The 21718-nt window shown below is 39.0% G+C and overlaps 1 protein-coding gene across 1 annotated transcript; it reads right to left on the reverse strand.

Annotated features, from left to right (window-relative positions):
• Positions 1 to 234: 234 nt before the first annotated feature.
• On the reverse strand, positions 235 to 1527 carry LOC126766447 (uncharacterized). Its single transcript, XM_050484225.1, has 2 exons — positions 1200 to 1527; positions 235 to 674 (listed from the first exon to the last, which is right to left on the reverse strand). The coding sequence occupies exons 1-2, from the start codon at positions 1525 to 1527 to the stop codon at positions 235 to 237; spliced, it is 768 nt and encodes a 255-aa protein (XP_050340182.1).
• Positions 1528 to 21718: the final 20191 nt, after the last annotated feature.

The following is a 21718-nucleotide window of genomic DNA, read 5'->3' on the forward strand; positions in this document are numbered from 1 at the left end:
CTTTGTAAGTACAGTAGAATCCGTTTATTATGACATCGAAAGGAATTGACAAACACGTCATAATAAGCGGACGTCATACAAAGCGTTTTGTGAAATGAAAAACTTTTTTTATGTAAATATGTATGTACTTAAATATTTTAATGCAGAAATATATTAAATAAATATGTATACATACATATATGTATATTAAATCAAAATTAAAATTGCACAATATAACACATACAAGTGCATTTTTTACTGTAAGTAATCTGTAATTTTTGTCTGCTTTTGTTTTTTCATTTTATTGTAAAAACAGTCTCTAATACTATTGTGTATAAAAGACATAGCTATGGTCAAATTATCATTTTCAATATTGCTGTGAACAAATCGTGATAATAATTCTGCAGCATTTAATGCCTCTTCTGCGGTAGGTAATGGTTCTTCCTCGACTTCCTCTTCCCCATCACTTTCGAGTTGTTTCTTAGCACTAATGTTCTGTACGATATTTTCATCGGTGGGTTCTTCGGATGTGAGTAGAGCGCTATCGACGTCAACATAATCTTCCCACATTTCCGGTGCTGCTAAAGAATCTGAATTTAGGTTTCGTGACCACAAAGATAAAGGAATGTCATCTTCTTCATAGAATTCATGTTCTGATATTTGAATAGGTAAACCGTCGTGGCTTTCAATGAATCCTGCATGTTTGAAACAGTTGCGAATGGTACTTTATGACATTTTATTCCAGGCATCATTAACCATCAGAATTGCATCTAGCACCGTTATTTTTGTAGAAGAGTTGTTTTCATTAGCATCAAGACAGTTAATCATTTTGAGCACAAGGTTCTTCCTAAAATTCGTTTTGAGTGATCGTATTATTCCCTGATCTAATGGCTGTAGTACTGATGTTGTATTCGGCGGAAGGAAAGCAAGTGTTATAGACTTTAAATCAGGAACATTTGGATGCGCTGGGCAATTATCAACCAGCAATAGAATCTTTTTCTTCTTCTTCACCAAATCACGATCCCAATCACGAAGCCATTTTTCAAAAAGTTCTGACGTCATCCAAGCTTTACAATTGTTAGCATAATCGACAGGTAATGATTTGACACTTGTAAAATATCTTGGTTTTTGTGACTTTCCAATAATGAGCAATTTCCTTTTCTCTGTGCCACTCATATTAGCTGCTACCATGACAGTTATTCTATCTTTCGACAACTTACCTGCACTACAATTTTCACCTTTAAATTTTAAAGTTTTATCCGGCATTAATTTATAAAAAAGTCCAGTTTCATCAGCTTTAAATATCTCATCATCAGAAAATTGTCTTCGTAAATTCGGCCACACAGATATCAAACAGCTTGTTGTTGAATTTTGATCAACAGACGAAGATTCACCGACAATTTTTCCCGCCACAATGTTATGTCGAACTTTAAAACGACTGATCCAGCTTGCAGAACAATTGAAGTCGAGAATACCAAAACGCGCGGCAAAACCTTTTGCCTTTTCCTGTAGCATAGGGCCGCTGACAGGTATTCCTTTGGTTCTCATGTTTTTAAACCACTGAATTAACGCTTGATCAACATTTTCTTGTCGTGATTTTCGAAGCCTCTTCGGTTTCAAAACATTTGAATTGAACGATTGCTTAATGCGGTTCTTGTTTTTAAAAATCATTGAGATTGTCGAATGACCCACGCCAAATTCCTTTGCGAGACATGAGTTAGATTCTCCATTTTGTAATCTGCATATTATGGCACCTTTCTCCTCAATTGTAAATGCTTTACGTCGTTGTGATGATATTTTTTCACAGTAACAAACAAAAAACAATGCGTAACCTTCAAGCGTCAATTACTCACTGAGACTCAAAACAAAAACGAGGCACGTGCCGAACGGCGTCCGGAAACAACGAACATTGCCGGAGGTGTAAAGAATCATGTCAGTCATTCTAACCGGACATAATTTATTAAAAATGGGTCATAATAAGCGACATGTCACTGTAAGCGAAGTCATTATATCCGACTTTTTTATAAAGAATTTTATATGAAAACCAAACTTCAAAGTGTAATTACATCATAATAACCAGTTGGTCAATATAGGCGGAGTCATAATAAACGGATTCTACTGTATGTTCCTTAGTACAAAAACAACTACGCGTTCGGAGATGGGCGTAATCGGAGCATTGCCACGCACTCAAATCGCCATTAACCGAAAACATAATTAAGATATGCATATGTAATTTGGCACAGAGAATCGCAGTATCAAGGGGCATCCGTGTGCAAATTTTTTTTAAAGATTGGGCGTGGCCCCGCCCTTTAACAAGTTTAACTATTATATATTATTAACCAATTAAGCTACAACAACCATATACGCTTAAATACTATAAAAACCCCTACCGACAATGCAAAAATGTCTGTAATCGGAAGATAACCCCGCTATAACGGTAATGTTAAAAACTACTACAAGCGCATTAATTCAATAACTAAATACGCCACTACCATTACATTTTACCCCCGAGATGGTATAAGAGAACTTTTTGGAAGCCGGTGTGAAAATCGGACGATGGCGTGGCGCCGCCCACTTTTTGGTGAAATCTCATAACTCGACTTTGACAAAATTTAATACGTGGCTTTCCTTCGCTTTGCGCGAATAATACCTTTAGTATGTGACTTTTGATCGAAAAAAAGGCGTGTTTTACTCATAACAGTGTACTTTTATGCCCAAAAATAGATGAATTTGAACGGAAACTTGGCTTAGTTCCTATATAACTAATATCAAGATTTTCAAACATCCGTCTGATCTTACTGTAAATGATTGGTTTCACACCTTTGAGTATTTCCCCTGGCTTTGATTATTGCAAGTTGCAAGAGTATAAAATGTTCGGTTGCCCCCGAACTTAGCCCTACCTTACTTTTTATTTATATTTTGGTTCGCGTTAGCGTAAATTTATTAGAAACATCTTCAAAAGTGATTTGTATGATATGTGATGTTAACTAGACCGAAGATGTTAAGTTTAATATATTGAGTTTATGTGGAAAATGTCAACCAGAGATTCGGAATTCATTATATTAGAAATATGAGAAAATCATTATAGTCGTATATAGGAGTTGGGTAGTATTAACCCGATTTTATCTCACCATACTACATATACGAGTATACAATTAACATTCCATATACTAATAAAGGAGAATGCATCGAGCGTTTCATAAAGGTACCTCACATAAAATCATCAATCAGGAAAAGATTTCCTCTGAGTTTCCTTTATATATCTCGTCACAGTGACCACTTTTCGTCCAAGGTTTTATCTTGCTATATTAATTGTTTCTTTATTTGTATCCCGGAAAGTGAAATAATTAAATGGAATTTTAAATTGTGTTATATGAGAAGTAGGGGTGGTTGGAGTCCGACTTTATCCATTTTCTTAATGTAATATAAGAATGTCTTATATCGAATTCGGTTGAAATTGGTCGAATAGCTCCTAAGATATGTGATTTTACTCAAAACTGTGTGGTGCCACTTTTAGAAGTTTTTAACAGTACCGTTATATAGGGAGTGAACGAGGATATCTTCAGAATTCAACAATTTTTACATTGTCAGTAGGGGCTAAAGTGATTTTCCCTGAGTAAATTTGTTTGTATTAGCTTGAATTGTTTAGAAGATATGTACATTAAACCTTTCAGAGGGTGGGGCCACGCCTATTTTTGAAGTTATACTTCTTATACGAGTTCGGAAAAGGTTGCGATAGATTCAAGTTGCGCAACCTTGCTCAATATGAATCTACGCAACCTTGTTTGCGAAGATGTTCGAGCAGCAAGCGAAGCGGTGACAATCGGCGATCGTTTGTTCGTTTCTTTCGGCACAGCTCAGCTTTTCTACCAACAACACAATGTTGCCATGCTTATGCTGTTGTTGCTTCTGTAGAACAATGTTTCAATTTTTGGTTGGTGACATATTCAATTAAAAATAAATTCTGTTGGGATTCGAACCTACGTGCTCGTCGTAACTTTTCAAGCGCTTACCACCAACACCACCATTGACACTTGTATTGCGTTGTCCTAATTATGGTTTGGTTATGCATGTAAGAAACATACGATGGTTCTAATAATTTTGTTTAAGTATAGAAATATGCTTTTGTAGAACATTTGCTTTCGCAAACATACAGACAAATGTGCAAACGACATAATATACAATGTATGTATGATTGTTTCGCATTTTGCTTCTACGCCGGTCAAATTTCTATACAAAAATCGGCTGAAATGTGTGAGCAAATAAAAAATGGACAACTAGGGCAAATAATTTTTAAAAAATTTATTGACAATTAAATATAAATTTACTTAAATTTATTTAAATTTATTGAAATTTCGTTTCGCATTTTTCGGCACTTTCAAATTAATTAATATAAGTAAAATTCACGACTTAACCCGCACACGTCTTATTCGTGCAAAATTTCCAACTTTATGAAAATTGACGCAATTACTGAGACTTCAATTTTATGTAAAGTTGAAAACATGTTTACATATGAATATATAATATATTTGATTTTGGAGCAATTATCGACACTTGTCTTAATATACAAAATTGGGCCAAAACGAAACAATGAAATACATAATTACTTTTGCATGTCAATATGGAAATGCCGACGGCAAAACGAAATTGCTTACATTCGTACATTGCGTATGAATCATGAAAATATCATCATAATGTTTAGGTAAATCTTTTATATATTTAAAATGAGTTATTATAAAATAAAATCAAATTAGCATTAAATAATTTGAAAAATAATAAATCAAAAATAATAGAGTTCTACATACATATTTCCATCCTATGGAATATCAAAGAAATCATTTTATAAATACATATATTTCTGTCTCTTCATATTTTCGGTTAGAATATGTGAGAGAATTGTAAAAAATGTTAAAATTGCGAGGCGAATTCCGACCTACCTGATCTTCACAAGACAATATGGCAGCCAAATTGGCTGGACCTCCGATCAATGTTGATAAAATAAATGACAGTGATAATACGCATAACACAGCGGATTCCAGGTTATGTTATGGTAAGTTTCTCTTGAATATTTCAATTGTCCGTAATAGATGCACCTTCTGCATTAAATTTGTGCCTTCATCCGCGCGTAGGGACTCCACGCACCTTCTTTTTTTAATTTTTTGCCCTCAGCTGTACATTGCAAATATGATCTCCTGTGTCAAGTAACTGTTTTCTATCTTTATTTACTGCTTGGTTACGGCACTTTTTCGTAAGTGGCGTTTTGTGAGCACGGCAGTGGTCCTATTACGCCCGTAGACGAACTCATCCACTCTTTTCTTGGTAATAAACCAGAGTAAAGTGGTCGGTATTGCATGGAATCAGTGGCCAAAAATACTTCCTCTGCCTATATAAAAGAAAAATGTTTGCCTCAGCTTTTTAAAGTCAGAGTAAAAAGCACTTTTTTAATCTAGTGCCCCCTGGTGGTTTCATCTATTTGTCGACTGGTGCGTTAGAATCTGCTATCTTTATCGATTGTCCAGTGAGAATTTCATGACATTTCATTGATTGGAAGTGAAGTTGTTACGTTTTAAGTGTCAGTATTGATATAAGTCATCATTGGAATTTATGGAAATGGAATTGAACATCTCTAAGACATCGATTTATCGCATTTTGACCCAACATTTAGGCTTACGAAAGGTGTGTGCACGGTTTGTTCTGCACAAATTGGCTGAAAATCAAAAATTGCTCAGAATCCAACACTCGAAGGAATTAAAAAGAAGTCAAAAAGGACAAAAACTTCCTTTACAATATTGTGACTGATGACGAAACGTGGTGTTTCCAATATGATCCTGAAACGAAACGCCATAGTCCTGAATGGAAGACATCGGACGAGCCGAAACCCAAAACATCTCGCATGGGATCTTGATTCCATGCAGATGATTGTCGACTTAAGGGGGGAGCCTGCTTTAGAGGCTTCAAAAAATCGATTTTTTTGAGAATTTTTTTCGGAAGGAAAGAAAAAATTTATTAAAGCGAAATTTCTAACGTTTAAAGTTATATATTTAAACATCATCCAAAAATTTTTGAAAACTTTGAGAAACAATTGCCCGATGCATCTCGCATGTTCATTAGTCGGACGGCTGGCAGGATGCAGGTCGCATTTCTATCGGAAACAAGAAATTCAAAGAGACTCATATTTATTAATAACGTATCTTCTAGTAAATTTAAGAAAATCCAAAAAAAAGGTGTAAAATTCTACAATTCTTTTAAAATTGGAAAAAAGTGGTTTTTGATCAAAAAAATTTTACTTTAAGTTGTTTCAAAATATGTTCAAACTTAAGTTTATCTAGTTTAAATAGAAGATAATTTAATGCTAAAGATAAAAAACTCTGCCCCAATTTCATACGACGTTTAGTTTTTGTTCTATCCTGCCTGCCACTTAAGAAAAATCGTAAAAATGAAAAACCGAGAAAGCGCGTTAAAGTTTCCGCTTTCTGCTCAAGCGCTCATATATTTATCTGCTAGACCTTCGGTCACTATTTCCCTTCTAGCTTCGACAATATTTTGAATTCCAATCTATAACTTTGGGGAAATATTCATAGATAATTTTTAAAGAGATTTAAGCAAAAAAAAAAATTGTTTGAAGCTTCTAAAGCAGGCTCCCCCCTAAATAGCATATATTCATATTATGCAAGCCAATTCGAACTTTTTTGATAAGTTTTGATTTTGTTCTGTTGGTTTTATTTCATAAAGTCTTTTCATAACAATACTTTTAATATATTCGTAGATATCTGATTCAAATCTACGGTTTAGGTCGCCAATATAGTTTTTCCTTTATTACCAAATGAACCTTTTTCCTAAACACCATAATTTAAAAATATATAGTAGTAAAAGTTCATATAGATATTAGGCTAGGTTAGGATGCACAGGTAGGCCAATAAGCCACGCATGGACCAGTTTTCGTTCTTGCACCAGGTGGAGTTCAGTTCCTAGGTCCAAGAGAAGTAGTCTTCCTTCAGGATTCCTGCGCTTGGCGCGAATATTAACATATTCTGCAACCTCAATATCGATACCTCCTCCAGTGTATCATACCGTTGGGACCCCAGAGGCTCACAGCGTAGTCTTGCTAAAGTGAGAAAATTGCACAAGTGAAGCTCCATTGTTTCCCTAACATACTGCTTTAAACATTTTCTACAGTCTTCTCGATCTTTCAGCCCCATTCTGCAGGCGTGTGCCGCCATACTCCGATCATGCTTCTACAGTCTTTTCTATCGAGTGCCAATAGCAATTGTGTGTACTTCCGATCTGATCCACATGACTTTTACGGTCTCACACCCAGGTAGTCTCTAAATTTCCTTCAGCCAGTAGACGTCCCGCCGATTTAGCTGCGCAGTTTTTCGCAAAAATGCACTAGCATATATCGGCCAATATGTAAGTTATTTCAATGAAAATGAGCTAGCGTGTTTTAATCACAACAGTGTATCTTTGTGCTTAAAATAGATAAATTTGAGCGAAAAGTTGACTCAGCCCCTATATAACTAATATTCGGATTTTCGAACATCCCGCTGACTTTACTCTATATAATTGGTTTTACACCTTAAAGTATCTCCCTGGCTTTGATTTTTGTAAGTTGCAAGAGTATAAAATATTCGGTGGCACTCAAAATTAGCTCTTCTTTACTTGTTTTTTTGGTGTTGGCATTGTCAACCATTTTGTATTTAAGGTAGGTAGTGAAGCAAAGGACTGACTGAACATATACAAGGTGCTTTCCAAAGTAAACAGACTTAAAAAAAAAAACAACAGAACAAATGGTTTTTTCGGCAAAATCAATTTAAATTAAAATAAAATATAATTTTTGGTCAAATAATCGGTCACAAGCGTCGACCCGTTGGTCTTGGTTCTCAGTTAAGCCAGACTTTTCAGCTGAGCTCTATGCTACCGGGGGGGTCGGCAGGTCGCGGATAGTAGGACGGCCTGTAGTAACAGGTTAGGTGCGAAATAAGTTATGACGAATAAGCAACCCCCGACGAGGAGGAGTGGAGGTTGCGGTATAAAAGCCAGCTAAGCTGATGAAACCCCTGAAACAGAGGCGAGCCGATACCGCCTCTCAAAAATAGGTGTCTTCCCCCATGGGCATGGTTGGTAATACAAAAGTCCAGGCTCGACGGACTCACACTGAGCGGCTTCCTGGTCAGTGTCTGATCAACATGTCAGATGCGGCTGTTAAAGTTTTTTGACCGATGTAAATCGCGGTGCACTTTGAGTCCGTTTATATCTTATCAGCGACTCCTCTGCTACCGAGATGGATAGAGTGATGTAAGCCTGCTCTGCCGAGGTGTTAGCCACAGTGTCCATCAGTAACCAGCGCCTTCAGGCTCTGGTCAAGGAGTGTGCATTTGGCGCAAGATTAATAGTCTGCGTTGCCCCGGGCCTCAGGGAACTGGGGTAGGGGCATAAACACAGAGGGTACACCCGCTCCTGTTCATTTCGGCCCGCCCCCCTACAAACGATGCGCTGATACAACAGTAAGGAATGAAATTTTACATGAGCAAAAACAAAACGAATGATAGCAGAAATAGCAGCAACAGTAGCAGTAACATCTATGCTACTATACTGAGAAACGACGCGGGAAACGCAAGACAACCGAATAAAACTAAAGTGCCAGGGGCTGTTTCCCAAAGGACACCAGTAATGGAAATGGATTCATTTTAGCGGTCTTCGTGACTTAGTAGATCTCTCATAAGGATGCTTAGCGTAGAAAACCGAACGCGAACATGATCCTCGCCAACTGCGCCGCACATGACTGAGCTTGGTGAAGAAATCAAGAAATTGATAGATATGATGTGTCCACCACAGCGAACAAGCAACAATACTTAGAGACCTCGTTGGCAATTTAAAAGACACGAAAAAGCCTTAGAGGAGTACCAAAAGAGCAAGGAAGCAAGACGGAATATTCTAAATATGCCCGAAACAACGGAAATATCACCTAAAAGACATCGCGAAAAAAACAGGCGAAAAGGCAGACTCCTTCAAAGATGGGTAGCAAGAAATGTCCTCTCTACCAAGAAGCGTACAAAAGAGCCAACATATGAGAGCCTTACAGCTCAACCTCAATCACTGCGAAGCAGCTCAAGACCTGTATACGCATACGCATACTGCGAACAATACAAAAACATTAGCGCAGTAATGTGGACTTCTGACCTAACAAAAGGAAAAAGGTCCATTTGTGCCTGTGGAGAAAACGTGTTCCAAGAAAAGCCACTAACAGGACGGGCCTACTACTCGCGGTCAAAAATATGCGGAATAAACTTTTATAGCTGTTACATTCCGCCGAGCATCGCACAAGGTGAATAGGAAAGAATCATCGATAATCAGGTACGATAAGTGTCGAGCACCACAATGAACGTGGTGGCAGGTGACTTCAATGCATGGGCAGTGGAGTGGGGTAGCATGTACGCAAATCAAAGGGGACGACAAACAGACAGCAGATTTCACAATGCTAAACGAGCGCTTTAAGCGAAAGCGAAATGAACTCAAGAAAGCAAAAAAGAAGAGCAAAGCGTGTTGTATTAAGGAGCTCTGCAACAAAGTCGAAGAAAACCCGTGAGGAGATGCATACAAAATGCACGGTTGTCCAAACTCTTTTCCCGACGCAATTGATATAAAGGCGACAAATAAAATAATCTGGAACTACAAACGTACCGCTAGTCATTGACCAAGAAACATTAGAACCAGCAGAGAGATTCGCAAATACTAAAGCATCAGGCCTAGATGGCATCCCGAATAAAGCCCTAAAATGGCCTATTAAATATAAACCCACCCCGTTTACGGAAGTTTTTACGCAATGTTTACGAGAGGGAGTATTCCCTAAGATTTAGAAAAAAACAGCGGGTAGTGCTCATACAAAAGCCAATTAAACCAGCAGGGGAGCCATGCTTCTACCGACCATTATATATGTTGGACACAATGGGGATAATACTGGAGCGTATAATCTGTGTGCGGCTAGAGAAACACCTAGAAAGAGAGCCACCGGGCTAAGCCGAAAACCAATAAAGTTTTGGAATGCATAGGTCAACAACAGACGCCATATAAAAGTTAACAGAGGTCGCAAGCAAGACAATTGAAGGAACTTTTACTAAAACCGTTAGTGAAAAGGCGCAATCATCAAACAGTTGAGTTTCAAAAATAACCCAAGAAGAAACCAAGTCTATTCAAAACGCAAATGAAAGATGGGTAGACTTGTTTAAAAAGAAAAAATCAATGGAAAAACAGAACAAAACCAGACGCCATTATTATTACAAAGAATGATGGTGCGTCGTATGCAGATATTCTGCGAAAAATAAAAATTGACAGCGGGCTTGAGGAACTGTTTTTAAACATTACCCATATTTGCAAAACACTCAAAGGAGATTTGCTTATAGAACTAAAGAATCGAGCAGAAACGAGAATCTTTCCACAGCGCCTTGGAAGTAGTGTTTGGCGAAATGCTAATGTTACAGCCTAAATCCCTCAACGTTACGATTACGTGCAAAGACCTGGACGAAATTATAACTCCCGAAGAAATCTGCGCAGCACTAAAAGGGTAGTGCGGAATCCAAAAGCTGGAGATATCAAGTGTCAAAAGTCTGCGAAAAATCCGAAGTGGCACACAAATAGCACTTGCTTGCATGCGGGCTCAAGATGTCAAGCCGATGTCTGGCCGAAAGATGCGAAAATGAAAGAGCATTGGTAGACAACCAAATAACACTTTTAATGAATTTACCGAAAATTCAACAAGAAACTCGTAAAGAATTTCAAAATCTATACTCGACAGTAACTAATTGTTCACCTGTGTTTCCACTGAATCGTGGGACCATATCATAGTAAATATTTGTGCAGCAACACGAGTGAGTTGGCTGATCAGAGGTCACACGTGGACTAATAATGTAGTACTTTGTGAAGCCATTGAAAAAAGAACTCCCGTATTCGTAGTTATAGATTGGGGAAACGATTTGTAGCCAATATATATTTACAAAGGCGCTTCACTTTAACACCCGCCATTTCGGTAGGATGTCCGAAGGTATGCGTCTCAAAGTGTGTAAGTCTTGACCTTCCAAACGCGGGAAAGTCAAGAAGGAAGTACTGGTTTGTTTCTACCGCATCTTCTTCCAAGCAACTTCTGCAGTCAGCATCCGGTAAGATTTGTATTCTTACCGCATGCATGCCAATAGGGCAGTGGCCTGTTAAGAGTCCTACTACGAATGAGAGGCTAGCCTTACTGAGGGCAAAGAGATCACTAGATCTCCTGCGATCTATCTTGGGCCAAAAGGATTTTGCGACCGCGCAAGTGAAGGCTGCAACCTCAGCCTGGAATACAGTCGGGAAGTTTGAAACTGGTGTTGATAGAGAGCTCACGACAGTAGACCCCTCCATCAACCTTCCCCACAAGATTTGACCCATCTGGAAAGAAGCTTGCTGCCTCTCTCCTCCAACGGCTTCTTTCCACCCATATCTTCCTCGTCGATATATGAGCAGAGAAGGAGCCGCCAGAATTCGATATGGCAGCTCCATGATCCAGATGATCCGGTCTGCAGTCAAAATTTGTCAGGATATCCGAGTGTCCTGATACGCATGCATTTAAGAATCCAGATTCTCTGAGCCTGATAGCAACCTTCGCGGCTATACACCTTCCGGCAATGTCAATGGGCGTTATGTTCAAAATTCCTTTAAGTGCTATGGTTTGGGTGGATTTTAATGCACCGAACATGCTGATGAGTGCAGCCCGTTGAACACTTTCGAGTTTCTTAGCAAGTGTGGTCTTCCCTAAAGCCCTCCACTATATAAAGGCTCCATAAAATAAGGTGTCATAGAGCCACAGCAGCACTTTCGGTGAGAGACCCCACCTTTTGACAATAGCTCCTCTACAGCAGTATAGGGCAATAGATGCCTTTTTTGCTCCCTCCGCGATATTCGGCTACCATAAAAGTTTATTATCCCGGATGAGCCCTAAATATTAAACTGTATCCGCCGGTTGCAGGCGAATGCCTCCCACTTGCGGCAACGGTGCCCCCGGGATCTTATATTTTCTGCTGAATAAAACCATTTATGTTTTATATGGGTTGATAGCGAGTCCCCTTCCGACCGTCTATTTTGATACAACGCTGAGATATCTCTGCGTTAAGCAAGAAGCAGGAGAAGATGATGGGCGTGAAATCCTTGGCCGTAACATGGGAGCCCTTGCCAGCCTTCGGGATGAACGTAATTCTGACTCGTCTCCAGGCCCCCGGGATGTAACCTAATCTGATTCAGTTCGCATAGAAAGGTGCCAACGAGCTGCATGACACTTTAACAGGCTGCTGCAGCTGCGCTGGTATGATGCCATCCGGTTCCGGGGACTTGAACGGTTTGAACGAATTAATTGCCTATGCCAAGCGTCGCTCATTCAGAAGACCGACAAATGCCGCACAATCGCACAATTGCAATACTCCGAGAAATACCCCCACACAGGACGGGTTGCTGGGGAAATGAGCGTGAAGGAGCATCTGTAGTGTTTCTTAACTGCTTAGGGCCCACTTCCCATTTGCATCCTTGAGGCAACCCAGGGACACTGGGTTCTTTGCGAGAATACGCCTGAATCTAGAGGACTCGTGACAGCCCCCTACTTTTTCACAGAAGCTCTTTCACGATATTCTCTTAGCCTTTCTTAACTCGGAATTGTATATTGAAAGTCCAATTTTACACAAAGCCCAGTCATCAAACCCACTCCTACGGGCTCTATTAAATAAACGTGTACAGGATGCCCCGATATCTGAGAGTTTCATAGTCCACCATAGAGGTTTCCCTTTGCCCTTCGGTGTTTTCAGTGGACAGGAACCCTCCAGTGCATCGTTGCAAGCTGAGCTGGAGACTTCGACCCACTCCTCCACCGCAATGGTGGTGGCCAGCACGTCCAGCCCCGGTGCGCGTCGGAGAGTTTGCCGAAGCCTCTTGCGGTAACCTTTCCAGTCTGTACTCCTAGGGTTTCTGAAAGATTTTCTAGGCGGACCTTCTCCGACTAGACTAAACCTGATATACCTGTGATCAGAGAAGAAGTGATTATCGAGGACCCTCCAGTTTGAGATCAGCGGGGCAATCCTGTTTGAGGCTAGGGTGAGGTCAAGAATTTCCTCCCTGCCTGCGGTCACAAAAGTAGGAGAGTCTCCCCTATTACAAATGCGAAGATTTTCGCTAACAATAAAATCAATAAGCGACTCACCTCTATTATTGGTATCCGAGCTACTCCAGTGTCAGAACCGATGATGATACCGGTACCATTCTGAGACGCTTCAGCCAAGGTCCTCCTTAGCAGTAAAGGAGGTAGCTCTACCTCATTGTTGTGTGGCAGGTACGCGGAGATAAGCCAGAAATCTCCGTTGTCACACTCCAATTTTGCTGTCACTACGCCAGCGTTGGTGAAATCAGGTACAAAATTACCGTTAATTCATTTCTGACCAACAAACAGGCTCTGTTCCTACCTGCATCCTTGGCCGCCAGCAGCCTTTGGCTCTTCGTCCTGAGTCCAGAGATCCCGTTACTAGTCAGCCATGGTTCCTGGATCAGGACGACATCGGCTCCGTCTTGTTCCAGGCGAAGCAGTAGATTGGCGGAGGCCGCCTTCGCGTGTTGGAGGTTAATCCGGAGGAATTTCATCCTTCAGACTCTCCTCCAGGAGCGCCAGTTCAGCGTCCATGCCGAACCTCCTCAAACAATTGTTCGAGACTAAAGGCGAAGTCGCCGATCGACGAACCGCCCCCAGAACTCACCACGTCCAAGATATTTGGGTCGTTTTCCATTGTCATTTAACCATCAACGCCGTCAGTCTTATCCACCGCAGCTGCAGCTTGGGTGACATCAGCTCTGGCATCCGTTGGGAGTACTTTCAGCACTACCATTTCAAAACCACAGCTTATGGCTCCCTTTATTTTACTGAGAGGACCGATATACTCCGCGTTTAGCATTATCAGCGCTTGCCGATATGGTTCATCGGTTCGCTCTAGCCTTAAAACTCTCCAGTCTTGTGTGGGAAGTGAGCGGTTGCGGTATCTGAGGATTTTCTCAACCTCATTCGCAGTGGAAGATTCGGCCAGAAGCCAGACCCGAGCCCTAAGGCGAAGAGGAAGATCCGATTTGTCCACGGCTTCCAGTCTGGCTCCCTTCCAAACCTCCCCCACCTGAGAGACTGCCTCCTTGTATAAGAGAGCCAATCGTTCATCAGCACATCTTGTAAGCTTGTGCAGCCCATGGTGCCAACTGGCACTCACACATTTTGGGGTGGCCAAGGGGTTTCTTTAACCACTTTCAGGACAACTGACGAGATAGCCGTCGCTACTCTCTTCCATTCTTCGTGGGAGATGGCACCGTCCTCCCTACTGCGATCGAGCAGAAAAAGTAGTATAGCACCAGCGCTTTTAGCGATTTCGCTTAAGGTTGGCGTAGTTTCCATTCGCGGTTTTTTACCAAGGGAGGTTTCTCCCTCATACGACCTTTGCCGCTTAACCGCTGAATCAGTCCTGGTCGCTTCCGGTCCTGCCCTATCGTCTTCGCTCAGCACTTTCTGGCCCACTCGAGTGTGCTAGCATGTTGCTCTGATACCTGACCAACATGCTTACCACTGTAGCGTTCCACGATTTTGGACGCCAATCGGCAGTCTGACTTTAGCTTCCTCGTTAAAGCTGCCTTGCTTCTGCCCCTGTAGATCCTTTCATAATCTTAGCACAGGTTCCTCTGCTAGTGCTGGCGATTCTGCCGCGAATGAAGGCTCCAGCCGATTTCGACAGCCCTGCACCTTCCTTCATCTTATCGTCGATGTTCTTGTTTTTCTCAACTCATCTCAACTTACATCTACCACGACGACGAGGGGGGGGGGCGCATTTTGATTCCTGACAGGGTTTTAACGGGATGGGGGCGGTTGTGACATTAGCCCGTTAGCCATTTCTGATGAGTGTCACCTTATCGTACTCAGGTGCCAGAATGCCGCCGCCACGAGCCCGGTGTTCTACCAAATCCAAATAAGAAGTTTCTCTTACTCAAACAACAGTCCAAAGCCAAAGGTCGTTCATGAGTTGCAAGGCCGTGAAGGGCGCAGGCCATTTAGCGTTCCACAGGATGCACTAGCTTGGAGGCTACCTGCACTACTACACACTACTTGATACTGTTTTGCTACGAAAGGAACAATCACTAGTGGCAAGAAAGAAATCGCCAAAATGGCATCAAACGAAAGAATTTTTAACAACTCGGCACGAAGTAGCTGAGCGAGTACACAAAATAATAGTCAAGTCAAAAAAATTCAAATAACGTTTTTTTTTTTTTTTCAAAATTATTTTGTTTATTGAATCTGCTTTTTCTTAAAGCCTAACAATAAGTTATAAAATCTTAAATCATCTAATTAAAAACTAGACAGGCTCAAGCAAGTGATTGAGCTGTTTTGGTGATACGTTGCTCCTTAGTACGCAGGCATATCTCTTCTTTTAAGTCGTGTTTGATCGCAGGAATGTACCAAAGCATTAGCCATTGGGTTTGGGTGATATCGGAGTTTAGATATATATTTCATTCTGCTGTCTTCTACTTCTTTCTTTACCATAGGGATACCAAGGTCTTTATGGATATTTTCGTTACGCATGTACCATGGTGAACATGTGATTGTTCTAAGCATTTTTGATTGAAACCTTTGTAATATATCAATATTGGTTACACAGGTCGTACCCCACAGTTGAATGCCATACATCCAAATCAGCTTTATGACCGCATTATATAAAAGCACTTTGTTGTCTAGGCTAAGTTTTGAGTTTTTATTTAAAAGCCAATTTAAATTTGCAGCTCTAATCTTCATACATGTTATTTTACTAGAGATGTGTTTTCTCCACGTGAGCCTTCTATCTAGGTGAATACCAAGATATGTTACTTCGTTCGCTTGGGGTACTAATATATTGTTTATTTTTACTTTTCCATCTTTGGCCTTACGAAAATGTAATGTTTTTACACTTCTGTTCATTCACGTTTATACGCCAGTTCGCTAGCCACTCTTCGACAGAACTTAAATGCTTCGCTAATATTCGTGATGCTAAAATGTGGCATTTGTTACGGCTCACTATAGCTGTGTCATCCGCAAAAGTTGAAGTTAATACTTTATTAGCTGTTGGAAGATATTTATATGATGTATAGTGTTGAAAAATTTACAACTTTTACATTAATATCTTCGTTCATCAGATATGAAATCTCGCACTTTTACCATAAATCGTCTATTTTTTAAATAGACTCCAATGTTTTATACAGTTCTAAAGGTAGAATTTTTTTAATCTTGTATAAAAGACCTTCGTGCCACACCTTATCAAACGCCTGAGCTACATCTAAAAATATTGCTGAACAGTACTCCCTGTGCTCAAATGCTTTCGTTATCTCGTTAGTAATTCTATTTACTTGCTTTATTGTGCCATGTTTCGCACGAAAACCGAATTGATGCATTGGTATTGTATTATTTTCATGGAGAAAAGGAGTCTTTAAGTCTTTCCCAGGTTTATCTATCAAGATAATCTGCGACTTTTTCCATGAAATTGGATGGTATCCGAAACTAAGAATTGCATTGAAGAGCAAAGAGAGCACCTCTACAGCAATAATTGGTAACTCAATTAGCATTTTTGGGGAAATATTATCATGTCCCGGCGCCTTTTTTGATTAAGTTCTTTGATGATACCAATAATTTCAGAAGGTGAAGTCTTAAGAGACTCGAGCGACTCTTTAGCTGTGTTGGGTAAGATTGACAGCTTAAAGTTGTTCTTTGGCAAATTGGGTTGAAATACCTTTTCTAGGTGATTTGAAAACAATTAGCCTTTTATCTCGTCACTTGAAAATTTCCAACAAGTCTATTATTGGCATGTTGAGTCAGTTGGTGGCTTCATGGACTTTTAGGCTTTCCAAAGGGAATTTTGCTTGTTTGAATTTGGACACAGCTTCTTTATATACATTTCGGTGTTCAATTCTTCCTCACGTTTGAGCGCTTTTTTTAATTTACGTACCGCAGCTTTCAATTGAAGTGAGTGGAGGGGGAGCGATTTATCTGCCATTCATCTTGCACGCCTTTTTTCATTATACAAGCGTTTCTATTTCTCTATTAGAGATTTTTCTGAAGCCAAGCGGATTATATCTTTTGTTTGGTGTTGCTAAGACAGCTGCGCTGGTTATTATATCATTGACTTCTCTTATACTTTCGTCAATATCTCTTCCTGTATTTATTTTGTACTCAATATTAATGTGGCTACTGACGTATTTTTTATATTTTAGCCAATTCGTTTTATAAGAAGTTAGACCCTCTTTTGGATTAATGAATATGGGGTTTTCACATAACTTTATTAGTACAGGAGAGTGATCAGAAGATAGATCAGTACATGTATCAGCTGTTATGTGCGATTTACCTACATTTTCGATTACAGCAAAATCAATGAAATCTGGTATTTTATTACGATCACTAGGCCAATATGTCGGCTTACCAGGAGATATTATTTCAAGGTTATTGTGCCTATTTATAACAGTTTGATACAACTGTCGTCCTTTCGGATTAATAAGACGTGAGCCCCAGTACGTGTCTTTTGCGTTGTAATCTCCACCTGCTAGAAATCTTTGACCTAGTGTTCCAAAAAATTCTTTAAATTCGATTTCTGTAATTTTAAAACGAGGTGGACAGTATATAGCCGTAAGGTTTAGGTCACAACCCCGATTTTTTAGTGATATTGTTGTAGCTTGTAACTGTGGTGCAACATGAGATTCTAGAGCATAGTGGTTTAAACGATTTCTAATCAACATTGCCGTACCACCATGCGCTTTTCCATCCGGATGATTTGTAACATATAGTCTAAATCCCGGTATATTGAAATTATTTTTATTTGTTAGATGAGTTTCTGAAATAAGCATTACATCTATATTCTTTTCAGACAGAAATCTGATAATCTCTAATTTATGTTGGTTAACACCGTTAGCATTCCATATACAGATATTTAGTAAGCTCATTTTTTACTTAATAAATTTTGCAGCATTTGATTTTGTGATTTTATTAAATCTTGGATCATGTTTTGCATAGTAGACATAAATTGTGTCATACACTGTGTTAGATTTATAATCATAGTTTCAATACCTCCATTTGGAGGATTTTGCGGCAGTTGCATTTGCACAGTGTTGCCTTTCACCTTCCTTGCATAGCTTCCTTGCATAATATTATTGTTAAAAGCAATAGGATTTGAACTTTTTTCTGAGGTTATATATTTCAAGCATCATTCACAAACTTTTTTGGTTACGAAATCTTTGATATTGCCCTTTGACAACTTCGATTTCTTTATATACAGGGCAACCTCTGTAGTTAGCAGTGTGATTTCCTCCGCAAAAAATTGCTGCATTTTTTATTTAATTCTTCTTTCTTAAGGGTAAAAAATTTGGAAGTGGGATGTAAATCACCACATACCACACAAACACTGCGGAGAGTGCAGTATGATTTAGTCCATATTCTTGGCAGTTAGTTTAAAAATTGTTCAAACCGGACCGTTTCTTTTATTTTTTTAGTTTAACTAGAAGATAATTTACGATGCAGCAAATATTTCAAATTATATATTGGATGGGTTCATTTTTTTTTCTGATTGCCCGAATTCAGCAACAAAATCGTAAAAATTTTAAACATTGGCTGTGGTATTTTGTTTCTATTAATATATATTTACAACTGAAAATTTTAATTCTCAAAACCACATTCTTCCAATGCTTCTTTGACTTCAAAGAGTCTACGGCGGACTCTATATTTGATTACAACAACTAAATCTTAAATAGCTCTTCAGTTGATACGAATAAAAATTCTTGTTTTTATTTGACAAAAATTTAACTATGTCCATAAAACTTTTTTCAGTGTAAAAATATTTTGTTTCATATATATTCTTTTTTCAAAGGCACTATTATGGAATTTGTTAGTACCTACAATTTTACTTAATTCAGCAACGAGAGCATTATAAGCTCATGCAAATAAATTTCATTATTTACGACTGTGGTGGTAAACTTGAATAAAAACTTGTTTTTAACCAGCAATAATATACAAGAGGGTGGGTCGATTCCGAACTTTTTTCGATTCGGGATTTCTAATAGTGCGGAAAAGTTGCCTTAGTACTTCCTGATTCCAATGCAACATTTTGTTTTGAGATCGGATTGCATCTTCAACCCCAACTCCGGCCTTGAAATTTCGGAAATTCGCCTGAAATCGTGAAATTGTCTACCTAGCGCCTGAAATACGCATCTCATGGCAAAACGTATAAAACAAAAGTTATTTGTCACGTCATTTGCTACCGAAATGGTATATGTGATCATGGCCGTAGGACGAACCGTTCCCGAGATACGAGCGAAAATGCGGCGCGCCACAGCGCAAGGTGAAAATTGGTGAAATACATTCATTTCCCTGCGCAAAGGATACGTTCGGATAGGTCTCCACACAAATATTTTTTCATCGAGTTCCTTCACTCTTGTCGTTGATTTCGCCGAGTGCTATCACTTATATTCTCTCGACAGAACACAGAACTCAAAATGTCTGTATCTAAATTTAAATTTAGACAGAAATTTCCTGTGGTTGGCATATATCCGTACAATCTCTTTGAGTCCCAGTTACCTACTTACCAGGATGTTCTTTTGTGTTATCAGTTTGAAAGATTTCGTATAGGGCGACTCCGAGGCGACAACTATGAACCTAGGAGTAAAGAGCTTACAGAAATAGTTGCAAAAAAGGTTGAAAATACTTTCAAAAAGTCATCTATTCCGATAGTTTCTCACACCAGAGTTGTACAAATGCTCACCACATACCATAAGAAATTTCTGACTCTTAAACAAATGTTTTTAAGGAAACCAATAGGTTTGAGCTCTAAAAGAGACGACTTTGTCTCTTCTGCCGGAAAATTATTTGACATCGCTGCTTGTAAATGCATTTATTTTTCTTCTTGCACTTGTCCAAAGAAAAGGAAAGTTCCTATCAATGAACAACCATTTCTCTTGGACCATAGAACCAGAGGAAATGGTCGCATTGAAAGTGTTGATCTACCTGAAACAAAAAAGATTACAAAGAAAAATGAACGTAAAGAAAAGCTTTCAAAACGTTATTCAACATCAACACTTACCAGAAAAGAATCAGCTAGAACACGTGACCATTCAGATAAGCCAGACTCTCATACAGACGACAACAATGTAGGTGCGTCGCACATGGATTCTTCCAAAAACGATTCTGAAGATGAATTTTCTCTTCCATCCTCTTAAACCAAACAAAACACACTAGTATTAGAACACACTGCTTTAGCTGCCCAAAAATTTGGAGTAAGTGATAGAGTAGCGGCCTTGAATGTTTCATCTGCTTTTCTGGATGCCAAAAAAGCAGGTTTGATAACAAAGGATCAGGCTAGCTTTGTCACTGACAAATGCAAGATTAGTTGGGAAAAAAAAAAGTGTTAGAGTTAAGCTCCAAAACACCGAAAGTATTGACTCTGTATATGGGCTGTATTTTGACGGCCGCAAAGACAATACACTTACACAAGTCAGCGAAGGTGAAAAGTACTACCGCGACACTGTCAAAGAGGAACATATTTCTCTCATAGAGGAACCTGGTTGTCATTACTTTGGCCACGTCACCTCTCCTTCCGGGTCAGCTGAGGATGAGACGCAAACTATATGGCAACATTTACAAGACAATCGGAAACTAGAAGTAAGAATAGGTAGACCATTACAGTGGGTTGTTTGTCTTTTACATTTCAACGAACTTCCATTTCGTGCTCTTTTCGAACACATAGATGGTGTCTCAAAGAGTCCAAATACATTCTCTGGCGATATAGGTAAACTGCTCCCTGATTGTGAGAAGTTGCCTGTTGTCAAATTTGAAAGTTTTCTATCCTGCCAATTACCTTCTGAGGTTATTAATCCGACCCAACTTAGCACAGACCAAGCTTATCTCTATATAATATCAAAAGCTGTTATTTCCGGTCAATGTTCCTCAGATTTAGCGTCGATGCATCCAGGTAACATGTGCAAATCTCGCTGACTCACCTGTGCAAATAGAATTCTGAGATTTTACATTTCTACTGACAAACCAACAAAGGAAATAAAGGTTTTGTTCAAGTACATACTTACAGTTTACTCACCTTTGTTTCTCAATAAGATTCAACAGTTCAATCAAAGATGGCTCGCGAGTTACATTCCTATACTCTAAACACCTTGTAATAATATATACATACTTATGTATGTATATAGTAAATGCTTAATAGCTTACTAACATAATATTAGGTTCCACATTAGGCTTAGTTGTGGAATAAGAGAGTGAGCGTATTTCTGGTCCGCTAACGCCAACTCAACTAAAAACATAAATATATACATACATATATATATAAATAAGTATATATAAGTAAATAAGCTAATGTCGAACGATAATACAGTTAAGCCTAATATTAGAAGCTAACTAACTAAGAATGTCAGTACAGTTAGCATTAGAATAAGGAGTATGTAAACTAATAGGAATATAAAGTTAGTCAGTCTTAAGATTCACTTCAATAAATACGGTTGTCAAAATAAGGCCGAAGCTTTTTATTTTGTAAACCATAACTGGCGCAGTCGGGTTAACTTTGATCAAAAGATCAATGAAATCGAATCGTATTGCCGAAAATATTTAAAAAGTTTAATTAAAAAAATAAGCGAAAGTTTTATGCCGAAAAGAAAAAAAGATATCAAAATAATCATTAATATTACA

Source organism: Bactrocera neohumeralis, unplaced genomic scaffold (assembly GCF_024586455.1).
Source record: "Bactrocera neohumeralis isolate Rockhampton unplaced genomic scaffold, APGP_CSIRO_Bneo_wtdbg2-racon-allhic-juicebox.fasta_v2 ctg1245, whole genome shotgun sequence".
In the NCBI taxonomy this organism is placed as follows: Eukaryota; Metazoa; Arthropoda; class Insecta; order Diptera; family Tephritidae; genus Bactrocera; species Bactrocera neohumeralis.

Coding starts and splice junctions, on each gene's coding strand:
- LOC126766447 (XM_050484225.1), bottom strand. CDS start 1,527: ATGAGAACCAAAGGAATACCTGTCAGCGGCCCTATGCTACAGGAAAAG. Junction 675..1,199: donor AGGTGAAAATTGTAGTGCAG/GTAAGTTGTCGA, acceptor TCAAACATGCAG/GATTCATTGAAAGCCACGAC.